The sequence below is a fragment of the Poecilia latipinna genome, unplaced genomic scaffold, assembly GCF_001443285.1.
Source record: "Poecilia latipinna isolate Pla-1442-1.1 unplaced genomic scaffold, P_latipinna-1.0 Scaffold966, whole genome shotgun sequence".
Lineage (NCBI taxonomy): Eukaryota > Metazoa > Chordata > Actinopteri > Cyprinodontiformes > Poeciliidae > Poecilia > Poecilia latipinna.
This window is the reverse complement of record NW_015113582.1, coordinates 32,708-57,329: the sequence shown is the minus strand read 5'-3', so window position 1 is coordinate 57,329 and position 24,622 is coordinate 32,708. Positions and strand designations below refer to the sequence as shown.

General features: G+C 38.4%; 1 protein-coding gene across 9 annotated transcripts in view; it reads right to left on the bottom strand.

The window, feature by feature from the left end:
- Positions 1–24,622, bottom strand: part of utrn (utrophin) — a 192,255-nt gene that overhangs the window by 151,713 nt on the left and 15,920 nt on the right. For all 9 annotated transcript variants that reach the window (XM_015049921.1, XM_015049918.1, XM_015049926.1 and 6 more), the window contains 20 exons: positions 19,162–19,223; positions 18,258–18,350; positions 16,992–17,069; positions 15,645–15,737; positions 14,990–15,162; positions 14,266–14,381; positions 13,053–13,219; positions 8,558–8,788; positions 7,033–7,214; positions 6,372–6,522; positions 6,010–6,129; positions 5,724–5,825; positions 5,298–5,405; positions 4,304–4,483; positions 3,938–4,086; positions 3,724–3,847; positions 3,528–3,615; positions 2,569–2,813; positions 2,312–2,480; positions 697–824 (listed from right to left, as the gene is read on the bottom strand). In XM_015049921.1, coding sequence (XP_014905407.1) covers positions 697–824; positions 2,312–2,480; positions 2,569–2,813; positions 3,528–3,615; positions 3,724–3,847; positions 3,938–4,086; positions 4,304–4,483; positions 5,298–5,405; positions 5,724–5,825; positions 6,010–6,129; positions 6,372–6,522; positions 7,033–7,214; positions 8,558–8,788; positions 13,053–13,219; positions 14,266–14,381; positions 14,990–15,162; positions 15,645–15,737; positions 16,992–17,069; positions 18,258–18,350; positions 19,162–19,223 — 2,759 coding nt within the window. The remainder of the gene's footprint in view (positions 1–696; positions 825–2,311; positions 2,481–2,568; positions 2,814–3,527; positions 3,616–3,723; positions 3,848–3,937; positions 4,087–4,303; positions 4,484–5,297; positions 5,406–5,723; positions 5,826–6,009; positions 6,130–6,371; positions 6,523–7,032; positions 7,215–8,557; positions 8,789–13,052; positions 13,220–14,265; positions 14,382–14,989; positions 15,163–15,644; positions 15,738–16,991; positions 17,070–18,257; positions 18,351–19,161; positions 19,224–24,622) is intronic.

Genomic DNA, 24,622 nt, shown 5'->3' with positions numbered 1-24,622 from the left:
TAAAAACAAAAAGCTACAACAATCAGTGTCATCTCCTCTCATTAGACTAATGTCTGACTGATCTCTGGGATGCTGTCACTGGATTGTATGTTGAGGCTGGCAGGCTCCACATGGAGCTACGCGGTTCATGCACAGGCACGCAGCCCAGAATGTGTCACCTCCCCGCCCCTCTCCCCTGCACAGCGTCCCATCTACCGCGATAACAAGAGCGCAGGCTGAGCCGCATTCCATGGACAGATGGAGGAGGCGGCAAATGTTCAGTACGCAACAACACGCTCATTACAAAACAGCCATTTCTGTGCAAAAACAAAAAAGAGGCTTGTTGACACACACACACCCTTTACTTCTTACACAATTTAATGCAGTGTTAAGGCAACTGACGGCTTGGTACAAGAAAGAGGCCTATTGTGTTGTAGAAACCACAGGAGAGACAGGATGACACTACTCTGATAAACTAGTTACTCCACCACAAAGGAAAAAAAAAAAAAAAAAGTTTAACAAGATCTAGAGATTCCTGCCATGTCAAAATATCAATAATTATCGCACATGCCAATAAAAAAAAAAACATGCAAATAGAAAGGTGCAACTTAGTGATATCTACTTTTCTGGACTTTTCTTTTAATCTGTCACTTTGATATGATATCTGCATGCAAAATGCTCTGCAGGAAAGTCTCTTTGTTTATTAGTAGCACCCACCTGTGCCCGCTCCACTGCCCTTTCTGCTGTGTGAACGTCTACGACTCCGTCTTTCAAAGCCGCCATACTGGCCTCCAGGCCGTCCACCGCATCCTGAACCACCTGGTTGGCTTCGACGTTGGCCAAGGCTGGGCAAAAGAAAAAAAAAAAAAAAAAAAAAGGTAAATTTAAGTTTTAAGAAGATTACATCACATATAAGACTGGGATATAATATTAAAACTTGTGCAAGGAGAAGAAGGTGTCCAGTTTGTGCGTTTTCTACTTTGAGGGAGGATGATAAATATTCATAATCGCCGTGTTTCACCACTTCCTGCTCTGCTATATAACCGTCTCTCCTGCCTCCTGTTTTGTTGCCTGTTAATTGCCAGGTGATTTAATGCTTCCATAATCGGACTGTGTTTACACAGAGCAAGAGCCGAGAGGAAGTGAAAGTTCAAGATGGAGAGCCCCCATCACGAGAGTACCCTCAAGCAGAAGCAACTGATTTCCTTCCAAAGGAAAGCTGTCTTAAAAAGCTCCCAGGCACAGCAAAACACACTCACAGACACTTATGTTCAAGAGTTTATTCAGGTTACGAGGTAACATTTGGCTGAGATCTGCACACATTAATTCAGGAATTAAAACACAGACCGATTTTCAGGACTGTTTTATATCCAACGCACGTCCTCGGGTAGAAACAAGCTGACAGACATTTGACTTAGCATAAAATCTCTTGCGTATGCTGCTGTAAATTTGTGCGCTTTTGGAGGCCATATAAGGGCAAGATCTATTATTACTCGAGACTAGTCAAGGTTCAATAAAAAATACTGATGTCAAATTTACATAGCTCCTGAGCAGCTGTACTGATGTTAGCCATTATTGTTTTGCTTTCCTTGTAAATGTAAGAGCTTCAGTGAAAAAGAGAAAAAGATTTTTATCATTAAATAGGAGATCAGATCCTGCTTAAAGCTAAACATGTTCTTCCAAAAAACATAGCATAAAGCCTGCACAGTGTTTAAGAGCTAATTTATCCTCCAGATGAAATACCATTTTATAATTTTTTTTGCATATTATTTTTTGTAAAATAACTCAACCTTTGTCAAGTTAGATGTTGATCATCACCACTGATTATCAATATGATTCAGGTCTGGACTTTTAGTGAGTCATTCTAATACATAAATCTGCTTTAATCCAAATGATCTCATTTTAACTCTGGCTGCATTTTTAGTGTTATCTTATTGGAAGGTCAACATCACTCCAGTTTTCAAAAAAAGTTAAATTTTTGTCTCATCTAAAAAAAAAAAAAAAAAAAAAATCCACAATGGTACATTTCCATTTATATATTTTCCATTTTCAGAAAATAAGTTGAACAAAATGCTGGAATGTTTAAAGTCTTTAAACACTTTTTGGTTTTCGTGACTATGTTTGTTCAGTAATGTTTTCTAACGAACATCTGAGGCTTTCACAAACCCAAATTTAATTAAGGTGCATCACAGCAAAGAGGGTCAAATACAAACGAAGGCCACAATTTGTAAAGTTTAAAAACCATGTATAATCTTTTGCTGGTCTAATAATTGAAAAAGCTGAAGAGTGTGGATATTTTTGGAAATAATTGTACATAACCAAGCATGTTTACCTTGATTCACGTCTTGTTCTCTGTTCTGCAGCTGCTGTAGTGTGGAGGAGTGATGTGCAGAAACCACGACCATGTTGTCTTTCAGAGACGGCACCGTTCCCAGAGTTCCTGCCTCCGAAGACAGCTGTTCGAGTCGCGGACCTACGGCAGTGACCTGAGCGAGGCGGGACTGGGAACACAAAAGGAGATGTTAAAACTGAGGATAAAAACTTAATTTAGGAAAGCAGATTAAGTGGGACTAATGTGGCAAACCTCACCTTACATTCTCCACTCAGGTTTCTCAGCTCAACCTCGTTGTTGCTTTTTACGAGTGAAGTTGTAGCCAGCCACTGATCTTGTTTCTCCAACATCTGGTTGAGGTCAGCAAGCTCCGAGGAAACTTGTCTGATCCGGGTCCGAGTGAGAACCCGGTCTCGGGCGGCCTGGAGCTCCCTGGAACAGACGTCCCACTCGGTCTGAATCAGGTCTACGTTTTCCCTCACCGAGTCCACACCTGCTCCCTCTGCAGAAAGAAACAAATCAGCAATGTGTCACATAAGAACTCCAATAATTAACCGTGCCATGTCGAGAGGTTTTTATAATTTCATTTGAAAGTATCGCAGTTAGGTTGTGAATGTTAAAAACAGTCCATAGGAAACTGAAAAGAACAAGAATAAAATCGTTTCTTGGAAAAAACTCCGTCACAGGATTCCTGCTGTTTCGCTGCTGCCAGAACAAAGCGGTCATATAAAGTCTAGAGTTTCATTGAATAGTTATATGAAATCAGCATGCCTGTAGGCTGAAATATTTCATCCTTTATCCACAAAATGCACAAATATACTCACACTGTTGACATTTACCACTAAATAAAACAAGAACATCACAGAAAACATCGCACATCGACATAAAAGTCATTTAAAAAAATGACAAGACGTGCACAATTATAGGGGAAAAGGACATTTCTTTGATTAAGTTTATCTTTTTTTAGCAATTTGTCATCATACAGGTGCAAACTTTAATATATTTTATTGGGATTTTATTTCATAAGGGGCATATGTAATCGCTCTATTCATCTATTAATTGAAAATTGTTTTAATGGCAGAAAATGTAAAAAGATAAAAAGGGGATGAATGTTTTTGCAAGTCAATGCACAAGCTGAGCTCTTGGCACACATTTAAATGGATTAAATGGCTTGTTAGAGGATTTATTGTCTGTCAGGAAAAAATATTTTTCTTACCTCTCTCTAGTTGCTCCATCAGGTTGCGTCCTTCTTTTGTTAGTTCCCTAACTGTGCTTTCCTTTGCCTTCAGTTGCAATTTCATCTCCTAAAGTCATAGTTAAACATAATTGATATATTGTCAATAAGGTGCCAATTTAAAATAAAATGACCATAGTTCATTCATTCAAGTAAAAAAAAAAAAAAAAACTCTTACATTTAGTTTTTCCTGCAGGTCTGGGGCATCAGCTGTGGTTTCAGGGGGCGTGGAGCACAGCGACCGAGCGGACATCTTCCACGTCTGAATCCAGCTTGTTAAGTCAGAGAGCTTATTTTCAAACCTGCATAAAATAAAATGCGTTCATGTTTGCAGGTCTGTTTGTAATTTAGTTTCCATCAATGGAGAGGCAGGCTGTGTTTCAAGTTCTTACATTCGTCTGATTTCTGCATCTGTCTCCACCAGTCGTTTCTTAGCAGGAGCAGGTTGGGCCAGCTCCTGATCAACAGCAGGAGAAGCTGCTGCCTCCGTCACTTTTTCCTCCATCTGAGGGATTCCAGATTCTGTTACGGCCTCCATTACCTTCAAGTGTCAAACAGAAAGAGGCACAGAAAACCATCTCTGCATGTCAGTTACTAAAAAAGCAAAAACAAACACCAAAGGAAAGCATGTAAAGTTTAATAGTACGCCCACTCTTGTTTTCATTACTGAAACTTCTTTTATTGATAAACATCCAGATTTGAGTAGTAGCTTTTTATGTCCATGTTAGCATCATGACGACATATTTCCAAGTGCACACCTGGAAGGAGCAGTCCTCCAGTTTCTGAACAAGGTTGTCCCATCTGTGAGTCAGCTCCTCTGTGTCGGCCTCAATCTTGGCTCCTGCTTCGGCACTCTGAAGCAGCTGCATCACATCCTGACCGGCATCCGACAGCTTGTCCAGAGTCCGCCTCTTCTTCTCCATGTCCTCCTTTAAAATCTGAAACGATAAGAGTAAAGCTTAACTTTTACTGCAGGATTTCTTGAGAATGTAAAAAGCTCAATCTTTTATTTACAGATGTGGATAAATTAGGACAGTGCATTAGTCCTAATATGGATTTTATATCAGTTTGGACAATATAAAGAAAACAAAATCTTAAACTTGTGTAAAATGTAAAAATAAAGGAGTTTCTGATAAAGAAAATAAATTAGGACAACCCAAATGTGTTCTCACTTAGAATAGCTGAAATTACACACAGGTGCATCACATCAGGATGATGTGATGGAAACATCATTACTTGGCATTTTAAAGCCATTTACAGCTTTCAGATATAGTTAGGTAGGCTATTTAGGTAAAAATGGACACCATGGTGAGATTAAATAAAATCTGAAGCCTTCTAAAAGAAAGTATGAGATGAGTAAGAGATTTAAAGAGGTCTCAAAACAATTTAAAAAACTGTCAGTAAGTGGGGGACATTCAAAGGAGAAAGAAATTCAACCTGACAGCAGGAGGAGAAAAACAACTTGAATCTCGGCTTCCAGATGCATCTCACTAAAGTGATCCATCCAAAGGAGGAAAGCCTACCTACTGTTTATTTTTCTTGTAGTTTAATTGCAATTAAAACACTTTCTTTACTTCTTTAAAAACAAGATGGACATCAATATGTGATTTTTTTTTTTTTTTTTAACAGGCAACTGAAAATTTGGGTTGCCCTAATGTTTCACATGATGATCGGGATTTTAGAAATGCAGTACACTGAATTACATTTGAGAGCAAAGCGCCAGATGCATAAAACAGAATTTTCTCTACGTACTGTTAGTTGTCGCACATTCGCGTTCATTTCACTGGGATCTCTGAAGTTGGAGGTTTGGACGTGGCTTAAAGCCTCTTCTTTTTCTGCCAACCATTCTCTAATCAAACTCTGTGAAAAAGAAAATTATTTAATTTTCATTTACAAATCTAGCATTAGAAAGTAATTGTTAAACTGTTTTGTTTTGATTGTTTAAATACAACCAAGATGTAAATATTCAGTTTGCCAAAATATTTTAAAAGAGCAAATTCATCAACTTAAATTTGTCATTATTGTCTTAAAGTCAAGCTGATTTTTAAAATACAAGCAGAAACTTGTATTTCTGCTTGTATGTGGATCAGTTTTTTTCTTCTCCAGTAAGTTGTTATAATGAACCATTTAAATAAAAGGAAAGATGACTGAGCGGTATGAAGCAAAAATATTGCATACCTGATCTGATAAAAGCTGTTGCCAAACTAAGAAAACCTCTTGCAGCTTATGCCACCTTTCTTCTGTCCAGCGGCAGACAGCTGCCCAGCGCTCACCCAAAGACTAGAAACAAAGAACAAAAATAAATATATTCTGCTTAAATAAAAGTCCAAATCAACTTCAAGCTATTTCTAACATCTGCAGAAATTAATTTAAATAATTTCTGCAAATTATCTTTAAGTACATAACATAAGTACATAATATTATTCAGCTGATTATCTCACAGACTTAAAGCATGGTATCTCACTTGTAATTGCTCCTCCAGGGCAGCAGTGGCACTCTCACCGCTGTTCTCATCCACCACGACCACCATGTGCGTCAGAGAGTTGACCTTTACCTGCTCCGCCTCCAAGTCATTCTGAAGTTCCTGATCAAGAAATTCAAAGTTGAGTTAGTGCAGTGATTAGCTGTAAATGCAGATGATAGAAAAGTCATTCAGCTTCATAGCTAAAAGTCCAGTTGACTAGTCAAAGTTTAGGATCTGATGTTTGCCAAGTGATTGGAGGAGAGGTGTATTTAGAGATAAAGCATCACAAAGGTGCTCAGTAAGACTAGAACAACAAGCGGAAGGGAGATATTTTATTAAACATAAGTATAATATTTATTTACTTTATGTTTTTCTATGTTTTCCTTGTAAACATCCATGTCCTTGGCTGCTGGTTCCGTCTCCATCTTTTTGATTCGCTCCTCTGTCAGTGTCAGCCAATCAGAGAGCTGCTGTAGCTGCTGCTGCTGCAGCTCCATCAGAACCTCGTGGAGCCTGGAAACGAGAACGGAAAAAGTTCAGGACAGAAGGACGAAGCATGATTTTCTGTACATTAAGTTTCAACTTCTACTGAGTATTAGTCCAAACTGTACTAAGACCAAAATGTAAACAAGCATGTGTTTTTATCTTTACATTAACTGAAGGAAAAACTTCCAGTCAAAATGCAATACGACTGTACAAAGGAACGTATAGAAAAAAAATAAAAAAAATAAAAACATCGCAATATTATTACATCGCAAATTGTTGTGATTAACATACATTTTCCTCTACTCCTCTTTTCCTTCATCACAGTGCCTGCATCAGTCTTTTCAAGTTTCAGAATCTTAATTAATATCTACATTGGCACATGGCAAGAGTCCATGCAAGAAGCCAAATGTGTGATTTGCAAGCACGAGTTTCAATGTAATACACCGAAAATATTGCAGTCGACCACACATCGCATCCCAGTAGTAATCTGCAATAGATCCATCATGTTTTGTAGCTTTAGTACGTGGATGTCCCCACCTGGCCTGGCGGTCCATGCTGGCCACTCGGAGACTCTCCCAGCGAGAGTTGAGGAGAGTCATCTGCTCTCGAATTTCCTCTTCTTCCTCATCTGTTAGGTTGCCCTGAACAATCAGTTGGTTTCCCGCTTGCAGCACATTGCCCACGCTGCTCTGATGAGCGGTCAGCTCCATCATAAACCCCTGGAGACAAAGATGGGGACAGAAGGTTGTATACTCTCATAATGGGCATGAATTATTTGTCATTTGGAGGTTCTAATTATTTACTTGAACAGTTCGTTTCCCATGAGGGAAAAACTTTACAATGACTTGCATGACTGAAACAATTGTATTTACTTTGAAATCAAAATTAGACATGCAACTTCAGATACACTCTCAAACCCCAATATTTTTGCTAAATGTCCCCTTTCTAACTTTCACCCAAATCACATGCTGTTAGTAGTCTTTACCAACCTTCTGGCGTAATTATACCAAAAATATTTGATCACTCGTTTAGCAAAAAATAGTAAAGTGCCTTTAAACATTTTGGCTTCCTTACACAAGCCCTTTTTACACCATAGTCCATAAAATTTCAGTACAGCTGAGGCGACAGGAACCTGACCTATTAATTTCAAAATAATCTTCAACCATTTGACTCACTCTGTCATCTTCAAATGAAACCAAATTGGTTTGACCGCGAACACCACCCGACAACAAACCATTATCGCTGTCCAAGCAAGGTTTCCATCTCCATGAACGAAGAGGACACGGAACTTAAACTACATGAAAGCTTGGAGAAAGCAACTAATGACTTTACTTCACATCCATTTCTGTAAGATTTCTTTTTGAGTGATACATTTACGCTTCATTTCTGAGAACTTTAATTATTGTTTAGTCTCTGCTAGTGGATAGTGTGTAAAAACAAGAGCGAAACAAGCAGAATTGATTTTAAGCCATTTGATAAGCCTGGCTGCTAAAGAGGCTTTAGATCTCATTGCTCTGTGTCTCCCCAACCAGCTTTCTGCTTTGACCTGGATTCCAGGCATTCAGCTCCACAAACAGTCGCATTTCAGCCGAGGGAATCCATTCAAAGCCCCTTCACACACATGCTCAGACACAAACTTTGCAAATACGCCCCCATGTCAAGCAAGCAAGCAAGCAAGTCAGCCAGCCAGTCAGCGCTGGGCCGGGAGCCTATGGAGAGTTGAGCTCCATGGCACTCAGTAAAATTCCTGGCATTCCCAACAAGTACGGAGCATGTACTGCTGGTTAGGAAGGCATCAGTTTGGCAGATAACGTTGGAAGTCGCAGTGAAGAGTGACGGATATCAACAAAACAGCCAGTGGGTGCGTCAAGCATGATGTGCACTGCATCTTATATACACAAATTTATATCAAACTTCTGTAACTCAGCAGAGCACCCTATTCTAAAGTGTAACCTCGAAGAGCATGCTTTGCTTTTCTACAGTTTGAGGATATGTTTGCTTCTGCCTGACAAAGAGACAAGAAGGTAAATTACAGTGTTTGAGTCCATGCAAGTTGTCTTACCTCATGTGTGTGGAACTGGTCTTTAACTTCTTCCACATCGTCCGACACCTCATCCTGAATATGCAGCGCATCCTCGGCTGACAGCAGCCAAGTCAAAACCTCCTCCAGAGTTGTCTGGTAGCTGTCGAGGTCCACTTCCAGCAGGCTGCCGTCCATCTCCCCCTCTGTCTCCATCAGGGTGCTGGGGGTCTCGGGTCGCGGGCTGCTGCCTGCCTCCTCCATCTGCACACTCTGAAACATAGACTTCCAGTTAGGTCCTCATCCAGTTTGTAACATTATAACCTTACAAAAGTTTTCACAACCCTAAAACTTGTTCACGTTGTGAGAGTGCAACCACAGGAAACGTATTATGTGCTATTTTGTGAAGAATCTACAAAAGTTTCAGCCTCTAGGTGTGTTAAGCTGTAAACACAAAGTCAAGTTTATCTGTACAGCACATTTTGGCAACAAGGCAGTTCAAAGTGCTTTACGTGATTAAAAAAAAAAAACATAAAATAGTAGCCGCTTATGAAACAAGCAACAAACTTAATATTGTGTCAAATGCCATCATCAAGAATAAACATCAAATATCAATGGTCCAGTTATTATGAATCAAAGGAAACTTTAAACTGGTGAGTTTTTAGTCTTGATTTAAGGCTAAATCGAGGCAAGAACCTTTGAATCACCGTACTTGATTTAAAGTAATTCAGTGTTTCAGCCATTTTTGCGGGTTTTTTTGTATGTTTGCTCCAGATTAGTGATGCATAAACCTGAATGTTGCTTCTCCGTGTTTGGTTCTGGTTCTGAGGATGAACAGCAAACCAGAACCAGCAGACTTGAGTAGTCTGGAAGGTTGACATAACAATAACATCCATTTTGGTGCCAAACCATTCTAAACTAACAACAGTATTTCAAAGTCTGTCTCTGAGCTTCCCGGGGTACAAATACTTTCGGAAAGAACCAAATTAGACCAATACATCTCACATATAATGTCTATAAAAACACAGTGCACACCCTCCATTCATTATTTCTAACTTTAGTTGCATCTGTGCACATCAGCTGAAGAGATTTAAAATAGAAACAGACATGTAGGAGGGGGTGGTGTAGCCTTGGAGAGCACAAAGTGACCTCTCTGTTGGGTCAAAAAACTGCATGCTTATTACGGGATGCTGTGAGGTCTCCCTAGGACACTGCAAAGGGTTGGTCTAGATTTCTGGACTGAACATGAGCTTCAAAACAATAAAGTATCCAGCAGGAACCAAGATGAGGGTAAATGTACAGTCAAAGACATGAATGAAAAGGCCGTCTGGCACGAAACACAAGGAGAGAATCCGAAAGAAGGGTTTAAAAATGTGCTGTGTGACACATACACACAAAATTAAGACAAGCTTTAGTTCAAATTGCACTTCTCCTAAAGGGTACAACAAAAAATGATCCAATTATAAACTTAAGAGTAGTTATGTATTTCCTAGCCATTCAGAGAAAGCATTACTGGTTTTTTTTTTTTTTTTTTTTTTTTCCTGAAGGGAAGGTCAAAGGAACTCAGCTAATCTGTCTGTAGCTGAACAGGATAAGCCCTCAGCACCAGCAGCAGCAGCAGCAGCAGTCAGCATGCCAAGTCAAACAGGACAGAAATCCTTATGAGTGTGTAGAGACTAATACAGCGAAAAGTTAAATGGGCCTTTGTTTTGGTGGCTGGAGTAACACAGTGGCGAGGCCTGAGCAGTAAGCTCAGGAAAAGGTCAGGAGCTGAAAATATTCAGTGGCCTTTTGGAAATTTTGGGATAAAAAAAAACAGCAGCATACTGTGCTGACGCTGCTGTACGAAACAGAAATACAACCCAGGGAGGGACCGAGAAAGGAATCTTAACCATTGCTTTATTTAAAGATGTGCACGGCTGTAAAAGAGCGCTTTATTATCACCAGATGATTTCCTTAACTCTGTCGCTGCCCTCATAAATTCTACAGTTACGATTATGGATCATATAATGCAATACTACACATCCTTATCATGCTTTCATTCAACAATATCAAAATACAAAGTGCTTAAAGGATAAACGACAACAAATCGATCTCCAAAAATCATTGCTGGCGCCTCGAAACATGTCTGCAAATAAAACAAATGGGTCTTTCTTGTTCCTCCAGTCAGTTCCGCTGCCAGCTGCATCACTTCATAATGGTGGAAGAATGTCCCAGGAAAGTAAATCTCATTTTGAACAAATCAGAGTATTATTCAAGACGACTTTTCCAGAATCCAGTCCAGGGTGTGTTAAGTATTTGCCCACAGGTAATAAAAACCTAAGAGGTGGTTTGGGGATTTTCTGACCAGAAGCTGCGCTGTGGATAAAGTCAAAACAGCTGGCTCAAAAGGGTAAAAAAAAGTTAACCAATGCAGTTCCTGTTGTCCAGAGATATTTTGGGAGATTTTTAGGAGGTCAAAGCAATGTTGTGCACAGATTACAAGTTTAAGAATCAGCAGGAGAGTCCATTCAGTGACAAACTAAAGCTCAGCCAGCAGCAAGCTGATTTCTACTCTCTGCCTCTACTCTCCCCTCTTTCCTTCCATCCCAGTTACAGCTCGATGTTTCCAGTGTACAGCATGGTCTGCTGGGTAATGTCAGAGGAGTGAGTCATGGTTCTGCTCCCAATTTGCCCATGCCCGCTGTGCTTTTCACAAGCATAGCTGGAGAGAACGGAGGCAGCTGCTTTTTTTTTTTTTTTTTTCTTAAAGGTGGGGGTGACTCATTCTGTCCAGAGGCACACAAAATACAATAATCCTAATAGCCTTCAAACTAGATGTAAACTAAGCATTGGAGTTGAAGTAGAAAATGTGAATTTGGTTCCACCACACACCAGAGTTTTGGTTTGCTTTGGGAGAATCATTCAGACAATGATATGTGAAAATGATTCTGTACAGCCACAACAGGTTTGACACTCAAAAACAACCAGCTTGAGGTGAAAAGGGGTACGGACTTATAAGGCTGTACCCTTTATTTAATTCTTGGATTGAACCATGACTAGATTTTGCTGTTATTTAGCAGCTTAGACTTTGTTTTGACAATAATATGTACGCAGAGAGAAACTGAAATACTTTGGGGAACAGGAGGAAAAATGAGTCTGACCTGATGAAGGTGGCAGCATTTCTCACTGATCTACAGGAGGGGAGGTTGAAGCTCCTTGGAAACTAAACTAGATCATTTATGCAAGAAAAAATGTGAAATCATTCAAATGTAATAATATGTATATTGTAATAACTTCTTACTACCGTCTTGTTATTGTACACAAACATGTAATGTTTATTGCAAAAACAATAACTTTACCATGTGATGAAGCACTTTTTTTTCTTTTGTTTTTGCAAGAGTGGCAGCTCTATGCCTCTGTACAGAATGATTAACAAAAAAAGAGGTTTTCTTTACATTTCAATGGTATTCAAAGTTTGGTTCAATCATTTTGGGGTGTCCTTCCAAAAAAGACTTAATTTTGTTCTGCACCACTTTCTGGGGACCTCTGTTCTAGACCATTTAAAAGAAAATCATTTTTGAACTAAATCTGCTTCTATTTGCAAAGCTGTGCTTCAGCTACGGGTCTTTTTCCATCCATCACAAGATTCATCCAAAAAAGAACACCTTGAGTTTTTGTGGAAAGCAGATGTACCCGTGGTCTCCGTGTGAGAAGTTCAGAAGGTCTCCATCAAGGTACTCTGGTTCTATTTTTGCTCTCTACCTTATTTTCCTCAAAGTCGACCAAGCATGGCCGTCAGTGTGTCATCTTTTCGGAGTGTAACAGACCCCATCACCGCTTTTCTTTGAGTGAGAAACACCATGCAGACTGATTAATAAGCTTATAAGTGACATTTGTAATATGTTGGTGTGACTTTCACAATTTTTTTTTCATGTTACTAATAGCAAGCAAACAAAAAACATACTTGTTTGAACTGCAATGCAGATCTTTATAACAAGTTAAAGAATGAATTGGGTTATCTGATCTAGTAAAGCCTGCAGTCAGCTCACAGCTTGTCAACTGTAGTTTTAATAAGTGTTAACTTGGCAAACGTGGTGGTGGCAATCCTTTACTTTCCTTGCCATTAATATTTTATGTTTTTCCCAACCAGAAATAGTCTGAAACATACAAAACTTGCTATTATTAAATAAAATGAGGGAAAAATATAAGTGCCAACTCTCAGCCAGCTGGCTGTGACTCTATGGCTCATGTAGCAAAATACAACATCACAATAAAAGGATTTCACTGTAAACTACAGAAAACATTATGACAAAAAAGCAAACAACTTTTTGTAATCTCAGTGAACCTTGATGCATTTTCTTGCAAATAAATGCATAGACTGAATATTAAAGTCATGCGAGTGTCTGGAATTTGCCTCTGAGGTGTGACTGATGCTGACAACATAGGGAGACAAAATACAGCTGGCTTCCTAACAGGAGTTTGATGCATTAGAGCCCAGAATTAACCACATGGAAAAGCTCTTACCCTCCTGTATAATAAAACATTTATATTATACCTGTGTGCCGAGTCCTGGATTTGAGTCTTCAGCCTCCACTTTGTATTTGCGAGGCAGCGTCTCCACCTCTCTGATAGCCTCCATGCTCACATCTTTGGGAAGCACGGCAAACAGCGAGGTAACGTACATGATGATGGACTTTTTATCTGGTAACTGCACCGCCACGTCTGAGGCAGAGAAATGAGCAAGCCAGAGAAAGAGAAACAGATGAGGAGGCAGAAAGATCAAGATGTCAGTTGAATATTGGAAGCAGGAGGTTGGAAAGAGGAGATAAAGAGGTGAAAATTGCATGAGGAAGAACCAAAGCGTGGGCAGGCAGGAATAGTAGTTAAAGGCAACAAAAGGAGGAGATTATATAGAAAGGGACAAAAGCAGGTAGAAACACGTTAAAAAAGGTGTTGATATGGGTCAGGTGTAGACAATCATGATATAAAGTAGATTATACCTGAAATGAGACTATTCAGACTGAAACAACTTCGAGGCATTAAAGTGAGATTTTTAGGAGCTGGCAGGAGTTTAAAGCCGTGTTCATCATCACAGTATACGCATCAGGGACTACAAAAATAGTTCAGTCTGGGTCTTTTACAGAGCCTTGAAAAAGTATCCATACACTTTGTGTATGGATACTTAACATTTTGTTGGAATATAAGCACATAAACTCTGAAAACTGTTTTTCATCCTTTAATGGGTTTCCTTCAATGCATTTATATTAATCAATCTTCCCATCAACTTTGTCCAGCTTCTGTAGCACTGCTGAAACATCATGTGCTACAAAGAATGGTTTGCATTGTTAGCTTTTCTCAACATGTAGCATTCTGCATCTAGAGTATCTGTCCAGACCATCTTCTTCCACATGTTGGCTGGACTCCCTGCATGACTTATGGCAAACTCTGGACTTCTTAATGCTTTATTTTAGTAAGTGATTTTTTTTTTTTGCCAATCTTGTGACTTTCCAGACCTCAACATTACAACCTTAGATGAAGAAATTACAAAAATCCCACAGACTCACTTCATGAATTTGCAATAAACATTTCCATTAATTGTTTTGCCTCCAATTTATAATTATACGCCAATTTGTTTTGATGTATATCATAAAATCCCAATAAAAGACACGTGGTTGGAATGGGACAAAATCTGAGAAACATTAAAAGGTATGAATACTTTTGCCAGGAAACAAAAGTATTCATACCGGCACAACAAATAGAAACTGTACCTTCGGGATCCAGGAGCTTCTCTATAGCTAGCTGGTTTTTGGCGAAGGTGAAAGCGTGGTCGAGTCTCTCCACAGGGCTCATTTTGACCACCTGATCCCAGCTGAATGCTTCTGGCCTGAAGACAGACAGAAAACCAGTAATACAGTCAGAGAATGGGGGGGGGAGAAACAGTATAAACAGTGACACTGAAAATGGGAACAGTCATTAATAATTTCACATTTTATCAACAGTTTATGCTGTGTACAAAAAAGGCTGGTTTCTGGGCAGTGTAGGGAGTGGAGGCTCGGGGGGGATGAGTGGCTGATGCGGGTGAGGAATGTGTGTTCAGTGATCCAACTAAAGCCTAGGCCCAGGTCTAAACCAACACTGGTCGTTCTCACAGAGCCCAGGCCAGTGTGTGTCACCATTACTAAGGACAGGGATTACATAAGGGGGAAAACATCCCTGACCCCCTTTAACCCTTTTTTCTTTCACATGCAACAGCACACAGAGAGTAAGCAAACAGTGACACAGCAAGCCTAAAGGGAATAAGTCAAGCAGCATACACACACACACACACGCACACACACACACACACCCTATAGATGCTGACCTGTCACCCTGACCTTCTGCAACTTTTGCAGTACCTTACACCAAAACTTTACATTTCTGGCATTTTTAACAAAGCTTAAAAATATCTGTTGAAAATACTGTCGATACAACAGGAGTGTTTAGGGTCTGCACCTGAAATGGTGGAGGATTGCGTTCAGGGCCAGTCCGTCAGACCAGCTCGTGGTGAAATTCAGCACGTTGACTTCCGAGTACGAGCGCGTGCATTGTCGTACCCAACTTAGCAAGATCTTCTCACTGTTGGTCTGCTGCAGGTTGGACATGACGTCCTTCATGATGTCCTTCACCTACAAATGGAAACAAAGATATTATGAACTCAACAAAAACAAAAGAACTCTAAACATTTTCACATACAATCGATGCCCTACATTACATACGCCATTTGAAAAGAGATTCAATCACACTAAACTTGTTCTGTTCTAGGTCAAAACAGTATATCTTTAGCAAAGTGACTATCATCAATATTATAAAAAGAAATTAACAAGAATAAGTTGCTCAGTAGCAAAACTGTCTTCTGTGGTATTAAAACAAACAATAGCAATAGAAACCGCCTCAGAGAAAAAGCAGCTGCTTATATTTCCAGTAAGTCAAACTGACAAAGCTCTGAATGATTAGCATGTTTACATGGATGAACGCCTGTGTGCACTTTGATACAGAGTTTCCATCATCGTTTTTCTGGTCCCTCTGGAGCATCAGTGGACAGCGAGTTATTAAAGCAAACACTAATGAGACCATGTGTGCTTGCAGTTTGAGTGTGGAAAGTTCTCACCTGCCAGTGAAGAATAATGCTCCAGATGAGGCCTAACGTCAGTTTGTGGTTTCCATCGACAATATCGGTCCCTCCGATGTTTACCAAATCAACCTACAGAGAAAAAGAAGAGATAATGAGTGTCTTTTACACAGCAACACTGAAAGTAACATCAAATTATGCATCATGTTTTTTGAGTTAGCAACGCAACTACATCTACATAAATAATGTTTTCTCCAATTTTCTCCAGTTCATTATATTACAACCGCACAACTTCCAAAGTAGGCCTCATCATATGGGGTGAGGCATAGAGTATTAAGTTTACATGTAAATATGTCTGAGTTTAGAGTCACCAAGTGGAACAGAACTTCAAATGTGTCTGGTTGAATTATGAAGTCATTTCTTTACATGTAGAGCTGACTTCTGACCCAAATCCTGAATTAATTAGACCAAACTGGATTTTGTCTTCACAGAAAGAATTTTCTGTTCACAGTTCTTCCACTGGAAGAATGTAGCATTTTTTTCCATATATTAACCCCCAAAAGTTCAAAACTCTACATCAGATGTGTGTGTGTTTTTTTTTTTCTTGTTTGTTTTGTTGTTCTTGATGTCCTATGTTAAGGTTTAAAATTTAATAATAGTATCTAGTTCAAAAAAAAAATAAATAAATAAATACAAAAATCCTAGTCAACTGTTAGGTGTAAATTTAAGAAATGCTTTAATTGCATTTGTTTTAAAATGAATGTTAGAGGTATGAACAACTGTCCCTTTTATAGGTTTCACCAGGATTGCAAATAAAGTCTGGCATAGTTAATGATTTAAAACATAAAAAACAACAGGAATCCACTTTAGATGTTGGATATTGTTACACAACAGCATTTCCTCAGTTTCTTTGGCAGTTGCAGGAGAAAAGCCAGCAGGATGCTAAACCTCCAGGCTCAACTGCTTCCTATGAGATTGCCCTTCTACTTGGCTCCTACTGCTTGGGTCAAGATATTATGCAGAGAACTATATATGAAAACAAGGAGAGACATTAAAGGAATGATTGATGGGGTGCAGAGGCTTTACTGGCTAAGAAAACGTGACCCAGCAAAGAAGCTCAAAGCAATTTAAACCATTGTAAGAGAAGGAGTTATTGGATACAATTTTTTAAAATACATGTAAAAATATATCCGGATTGATTAAAGATCCAATATTTTCTAAAAAATAAAACAAACAAAGATCACAATTTTCTCTTTCTAAATATAATTTCCTTCTAAGAAACTTTGCCAAATTTTTTTTTGCATTTTTTTCACATGATTAAAAAAAACATATGTTTCAGTTTTTTGGTGATAAACAGTGTCAAGAACAGAAAAACCAAGAACTCACATTGTTTTGATGCAGAACTTGCAGCACTTTGTTGACATTGTTGAGGGAGTGCACCCTGGTGGAACCTCGCTCTTTGGTCTGAGAAAGAGGAAATGCAGCCGAAATGAGCCAAAAGCTTATTCACAGCTCGCCACCCATAATGAAGGAACAGGAACCAAACGAATGGGGACAACAAACATTTCCTACTCTTGTTTATTTTTGAAGCTCATTAAACTTTTTATGCTGGTTTCAGGAGAGGGAAAAATTCACCAACACTCATCCACCTTAAATAAACAAGTCCTTTCAGGAACAGGATAAATAACAGGAAGTGAAATGCTACATGGAGGAAAACCATGTCATCACTCAGCGTAGCGTGTTACACCGCACATTCATCACACCCATTAACCTATCAGCATTGTCCACGGGCCAACTTATGGAAAGAATGGCTGGATGAACGGCAGCCAACTGCAAATCCCTTTTAAGTCTTTGCATTCCTCTACCACTCATTAGCACCCAATTATAGCATTAGGATTCCAGTATCAGAGAGACAGAGTGGATATCGGTGTGCCATCACATATGGCAAAGAGACAGCTGGCACTAAACATGACTGCAGGTGCAAGAAACATGATACTCTGCTGAAGGAATCAAAGATGGATGGAGGAGGGATGGGATAAAAATAACCATATTTTTTTAGTTTCACAAGGATAATAAGTGCACTATCTGTTCTTTAAATCACCAATATCTATTTTATATACATTTTAATAAGACAATGTGACAATATATTAAAACATAATCAAGAAATAAATATTTAAGTTGCATAACATTAACGCCCAAACACTGCTTTCTCTGGGCAAGGAGACACTATTTCTGGAAAAATCGTGAATGCTGTGAACAAAATTGATATAATTCTTAAATTAACAATGTTGCCACAAAAACACTGCATAAAGCATAACAGTATATGAAGGACCCACTGTTCTTCATACGTTTCCTGCAGACCTGAATCAAATGAATGCATTACTTCCTCATTGAGTACTGCAGAAGCCTGGAAATCGCTCATATAAATCAAGTATGTGGAGGCAGGCTAACACCTATACAATGGATGGGATGAAAACTACTGACCTAAAACAACAAAGATTCTTTTAATACAAAAAAAAAAAATCAAATCTTGGTGTTTGACAAACAGAAAAATTAACCCAAAAACTACAAACTGAACCAAATCAGCAGATGTTAGGAAATATTTCACTGTTTAACATATTTGAAAATGTAAATATAGGTGGACAAACCGACCAGGACTGTTTCTGTGAGACCCTCCAACAGGTCCAGCAGCTTTTTTCCATCTCTCAGGTCTGAAAACAAATCTTTGATGGGGGTCTTTCCTGTCTGAGAAAGCAAAGAAAAAGGAACAAGTTCATTAGTTTTGGGCTGAATATGAATTAAAATGAAAGCAAAAAAAGAGGCTAGCAAAAACTATGATCTATACGTGATCTCAGGGCAGAAAAAATATCTTCCAGCAGGAAATTACTCCTAGTTTGTCAAGACTCGTATGTATCCTGTTTCATAACAGACAAGGGTTTAAACCTACAGCAAATACTGATAATTAGATCTTACATGAGATGTAATCATTTCTATGCTTATTTATTTGCATAATTTAGCAAAAATACCCAAGTATCAAGCAAAACTAACTGAAACACTATGATTGAGTCAAATGGCTTGTTTACTGGAACAAATAGAGCAATTTGACCCAGCACTTCAAGTGTCAGTGATGAGAATCTAGCAAGTCAGAGTGGATCCATACTACTTATAACTCGGCTAAAAATCAAAGCTAGACAGCAAATATATATATATATATATATATATATATATATATATATAAAGAAAGAAAGAAAATGGTTGCTAGGCACACTAGTGAGCTGAGACATCCACTAGGCAAAAATCGTGTATTTATTCCTCATCACCTGTAACAAAGTTGTTGTAAACATTTAACTATTTAGTCTACTCGTCTGTGAACAGCAGAGCTCCACTGCAGAGATTACAGAGGACAAATGTTCAGATTTAAAAACTAAAATAGCCAGAGCATATCACAGCACTGAGGCACATAGAGTTTTTCTCTGTTTGGAGAAAACAGGTGCGTTATCTATTGTGTTTTAAGAGCAGCAAGAAAAATCTTTATTGCATCCAGTGCTTCACGTACCTTAGAGAACTGTGCATTTATCCATTTGGTGAATGTTTTCTTCTGTACAGCGTCATGCTCATCTGTAGGGAAAGTTATAGGACAGTTAGTTTCCTCAGTCTTGTGAGAGGCAGGTTTTTTTGTTTTTTTTAACTCTACACATTTATTTTTAGGGCCAACTTCACTTCAGGTCAACCTGACCCTCTTCCACCAACACACTGATGAGTGATAATTGTAACAGGAGGCAATTATGGCTTAAAAGCATTCAGATCAATGTGGCACAAACGTCAGAAAATTACAGGAACCAAATGAAGCTAGAAAAGGAACATTTTGACTATGTCGCCTAAAATGTCAAAGCTCAGACGTAAGCCTGACACATCAAATCTACTTGTTCGTGTGCACACACCCCTGTCCATTTACACTGTTCCAACAGTCAGACTGTACACATATTTTACATTCTCTTCCCACTCGACTCCCTCCTTCACTGCTCCGCCTTTATTCTGAGACGTGGCTCTCCAATAAGGCCTCATTGTTGTTCGGGCTCCGGGTCAGCTGCTTTGATGTCACCGAGCGATGGCTGGCTCGTGTACTGGATAGGAGCAGCTTGGATGCACCACAGAAAAGTCGATGAAGTGACAAAGATGCCAAGTTTATTTTCTTTCTCATGTAGTACGCCTAGAGTATGAAAAATAAAATCGGCACTGTCATTTAAAGCGCCCTTGTCATTACTCGAACACCCCAGGTAGAGATGTATACAATACATAAAAATAATCATCTTTAAATATTTTACAGTGGTTCTTGATAGTCTTAAGTTCAAACACTCGATTGTGCAACAGTTTACTAGGATGGAATAAGTCACTCCGGCCAAATAACATGAGAAGGTGCCCCCTCTCTGTGGCAGCCATCTTGCACTGCAGGCAAAGAGAAAGTCCCTCTCAAGTGCAGCTCTTTTATAAGATGTGACCAAAGGGGGGAAAAAATTTATTAATTTTGCCGTTTAGTCAAGTTCAAGTATGCCTGACAATAACAAATTTTGCTGAACAGTAGTTTGTTCCAGAAATTATGAAAATGAACGATATTGTTGTTTTGAGACCATTTTCAAGCAATTTATTGATAATGGCATAATAATGCAAGCTTGCCCTCTCAAAGGCCAATAAACTTTAACTTTGTAAAGAATACCCCACTCAGGAACTGGAAGATATTTTAAATATCCAACATAAAACACAAAAACCAGAAATAATGCATAAAAAAAAAACATAAATAAAATAGATTGTAAAAAAAAAAATAGCCCTTCAAAATATTAAACTAATCTAATTCTGGCAGATACCACAAGTTGCTGCAAACATTGGAGAGGAATACAACTTTTCCCTGGATGTTTGGAAATATTCAAGATGGTTTGGTTTTTTTGTTTTCAGATTTCACGAGTTAACATGACATTTATGGTAAAATTAGTGACTTTAGAAGAAAAAAAATAATTTTTTCCTACAGCTCTTAGTGAATTGCTTTAACCCTTTAATAAAGCTCTTTTTGTACATGCCTCGCTCCAACCTTGGGTAATGTTGCACAACTGTTGGCCAAAGAAGTTTTACAAAGTATCAGCTGCAGGAGTAGCAATCAGTGCGACGCTGGCGAACAATTCTTTCTCAACATGGCGTCCCCACATGATGGGAGGTTATGTTTTCTGAGGCTTTCTAGAGAAATTTACCAGGATACCAAAAATGTAGGAAAACACTTTGCCTAGAGGTTGTAGATCAGGATGAACTGGAAAAAAGGTTTAAAGGTCAAACTCATCAGGGCTCACAGTGACCACCTCCTTTGTTTGGAGTGTTTAAAGTGTGTGTTTGCGGTCGCCGGCTGGGTGAAACGGATATAAAAACAAGAATGTAACGGATGGAGAGGCCAGAGAAGGATGGGAGACGAGGTGAGGAAACGGAAAGAGATTTATTTTGTCAGGTTTCGGATGGCTTCCGACTTTTCCAATGGAGACAGTTTACCTCTATGATACTGAGGGAGTTGTAGCACCTTAAACTGACATCCATATGTCAGAGACAATAAGCAGAACAACCAGATAGGTGAAAAGAAAAAAAACAGGAGGTACTAAATGTCTAAGCAGGTTAACACTATGCAGGTTGTCTAGTTTTGTAATCCGTCTTTTAAAGTAGTTACAAGGGATAAACAATAAAACCTGCAAAACAAAAAAGTATTTATGTTACAGCTAGATTATAACTTTGGTGATATCGTTTGGGTTGCTGTGACTGATGCAAGCAAAACTATGGCAAAAAAAAAGGATAGAAAACAAGAATAAAAGGAGAACTTATCAGCATAGGTTTAAAATGCACTAAAAATTGGATGGTGAACAGAATAGGACACTTTCAGCTTGATAAGCTGAAGAAGAAATCTTATCAGATAAGATAATTTTGAAAAATGTTTACTTATACAGTAATTTATAGCCAAAACTTTCACTCCACATTCACTTGTATATTTACAATACTTTTTCCAACACAGCAAACATGATGCCCAGGGGAATTTAAAGACAAATGAAATTCACAAGAAAAATTTATTCAGCTTACAAATCTATGATTTACCATCAGGTGTTGTCCATGCAATACACTCCAAGTTATCCTGACCGATGACCAGAAGTCAGCTACAACAACAACAACAAAAAGAAGAAAACCTTTTTCCAGTCTGTGGATGTTCCATAGCTAGATATTACCAAAAGACACCACCAACAACATTTTCTGTTAAAAAGTACGAAGTGAGGGAGGAAGACTCAAAGTTAGCCATTTGTATGTGTCTAAAAATGTAGCCAGAAGAAGCACATAAATGCAGAAAGGTCTCAAGAAAGAAGCATTTTAAGACATGTTATCAGTTCATTCAGGCTCAGAGAGAGAAACGCATTAAGCTGAAAACAAGGTGGTTCAGTGGAGTACACCAAGTACAAGTGTGTTTTATCCTTTTAATCTTTCAAAAGGATAATTTCCAGTTATATGAAACATGTGGAAATGCTGGCAGGATCTTTAAAAACAAACAAACTCAAAACAAACTCAGATCGCTCCATTAGCAATGCTAACCAGACTAATTTTGCTAAGATGTAAAACACAATTTAAAATGTGAACTCCATAAACATAATTTATCTTTGCTTTTAAGTAATAGTACAACTGTTTTACAGTAAAAACTTATTTTGAAAGCTGTTCTTATAACAAATCAGCAGGTTAAACGTGACAAAAACTAGAAATGGGTCACAACAACCTCATTAATTTATCTCTTCTTGAAATAGTGAGGGAAAAAATGACAAAAAAAAACTACACACACAAAGTAGAAGAAGTGTGACAGGTTTTCTTCAGGTATGTTGCCAAGACAATATCAGTTCTCCTTTTCTGGAGGCTCCATATAGGGCCTCCCATCCTTAAAGTTTTATCAGCACCCCAATCAAGACTCTGAGGTCCCTGCAGACTCAGATCTCCTTGGCTCTGTACCTTCCTATCTTGGAAAGACAATAAACATGATTCATGAACAGCGCTCCCTCTATCTGTCTACTTCACCTTCTCACCAGGGCACAGGAATGTCCAACTGCAGATCAAAGTAGGGGCAAGGTTGTGTGTGCATGTGTGTTTGGATGAACAAGAAAGAAAATAGTCATGCAATTCATCCCCTTCACAAACTGGAGTCTGTGCACAGTTGCAATACTCATAGAACAATATTAACACACCAATAAGCAAGGACAAGGTACATCCCTGCACATAATTGGAGGGTACATGTGAAGCTGAATCAGCTATAAAAGTTCCAGCTATATAAAGTTAAATAACAGAATTACAGAGCATATTCTTAGGAAAATCCCTAGCAAGTTAAGGACAGAAGACATACCTCAAGGCTATATTTAATGGGTCTTATTATCTAGAACACACAAACTGCATTGGTGAGAACTGCCACAGTCACAACAGCATAAGACTGAGGTAATGTACATTTAAGTTGTATCAATATAGATGATTCAATCCTTTTTAAAAGACAGGAGAGCACTTATAATCTATTGCTAAAACATTCACATTTACTGTGCTTTTTCCATCAGAGAACACATGATATTCACGGCAGTTTAAAGACGCATAGATATTTATTCAGTTGAATAAAAGAAAATAGATTAAAAATCCTTAAATCGACATTGTGATGTCGATTTAAGGACATCACAATGTCCTTAAATCGACATTTAAGGACATTAAATGTCGATTTAATGTCCTTAAATCGACATTTAAGGAAAATGACTTTTCATTGACACAAAAGTCAATGAAGATTGACTTTTGTGTTCTTATGCTTTGCCATGCAATAAACTAAATCACTACATTTAAATCTCCTGAGGGTTTACATTAATGTGTGCTACATGCAACCAGAAGTAATGGCTGCAATAAAATACAAACTCTTTTGCAGATGAGACCCTCCTTTTCATGCATGTTAATTGTTACAGAGTAAATTGCTTAAGCTGTGTCCCTTTCTATTCAGATGATCCATTTGCACATTGTCCCTTTAAATTCAGTCTTTTTTTTTTTGCTGTTGAGTTCTGGGCTACCACCAACACTTTAATAGAGCTGTCAAACGTGCCCTGGGAAAAAAAAAAAAAAACCACACACACACACAACCTTCATAGGTCACTTGGTCAGATGATAGAGATATAATGTCTGCCCAGTGAGGATAAATAAACAGATTGCATAAGCACAGTGAGGCAAGAGCTGCAGATCAAATATTCAACCTATGCGTCCCATCAGCATGTTTCAGATAACTGACTAATGCAAACACATCAGGTTTTGGTGATCAGGACTTTGAACATTTGACCCAGCAATAAGTGGCAAAACCCATTTTAAGAATGAATTATATTATGGAGGGGATTCAGAGTTCAAGCTTGTCCTCAATTTGCTGTACAAATGCACAAAAAGTCAGCATCAGCACCTCCAAGTTAAATCCTTTTGCTTTTCACACCAACTAAACAAATGCATAATCTAACATTTCAAACTTTTCACTTCCAAATCAGGAGGTCAAAATATTGACAGCAAAAAAAAAGAGAAAGAAATGTTTCTTAAAAGTTACCAACTGAGAAAACACAGCTGGCTTATAAAAATAATTTTTTTTACTCCTGTCAACAGGTGGAGAACCTGTGACTACAAACCAGGGAGAAGCAGGTAAAAAATAAAAATAAAAAACTCAAATAAACCATCAGGGTTTCCAAGACAGACTCAAACATGAGACTTCATTACATGAACAAAAAGGAATATTTAAAAGTTTGATGCACAAATTACTTGCTTGAATTTTTACCTGATTAATCTAATTGTTTATTTTGTTCAAGATATAGTGTGAAAGATATAGATATATGTGCAGCCACTGACTGGGCACAAGTAAACAACCATCTTAAAAACAGATGAGCAAATGAAAGGAAATGTTGAAAGTTAGAAAACAAAAAACTATCTGTGCACTTTCATTTCTCATTCAGCATTTGAAG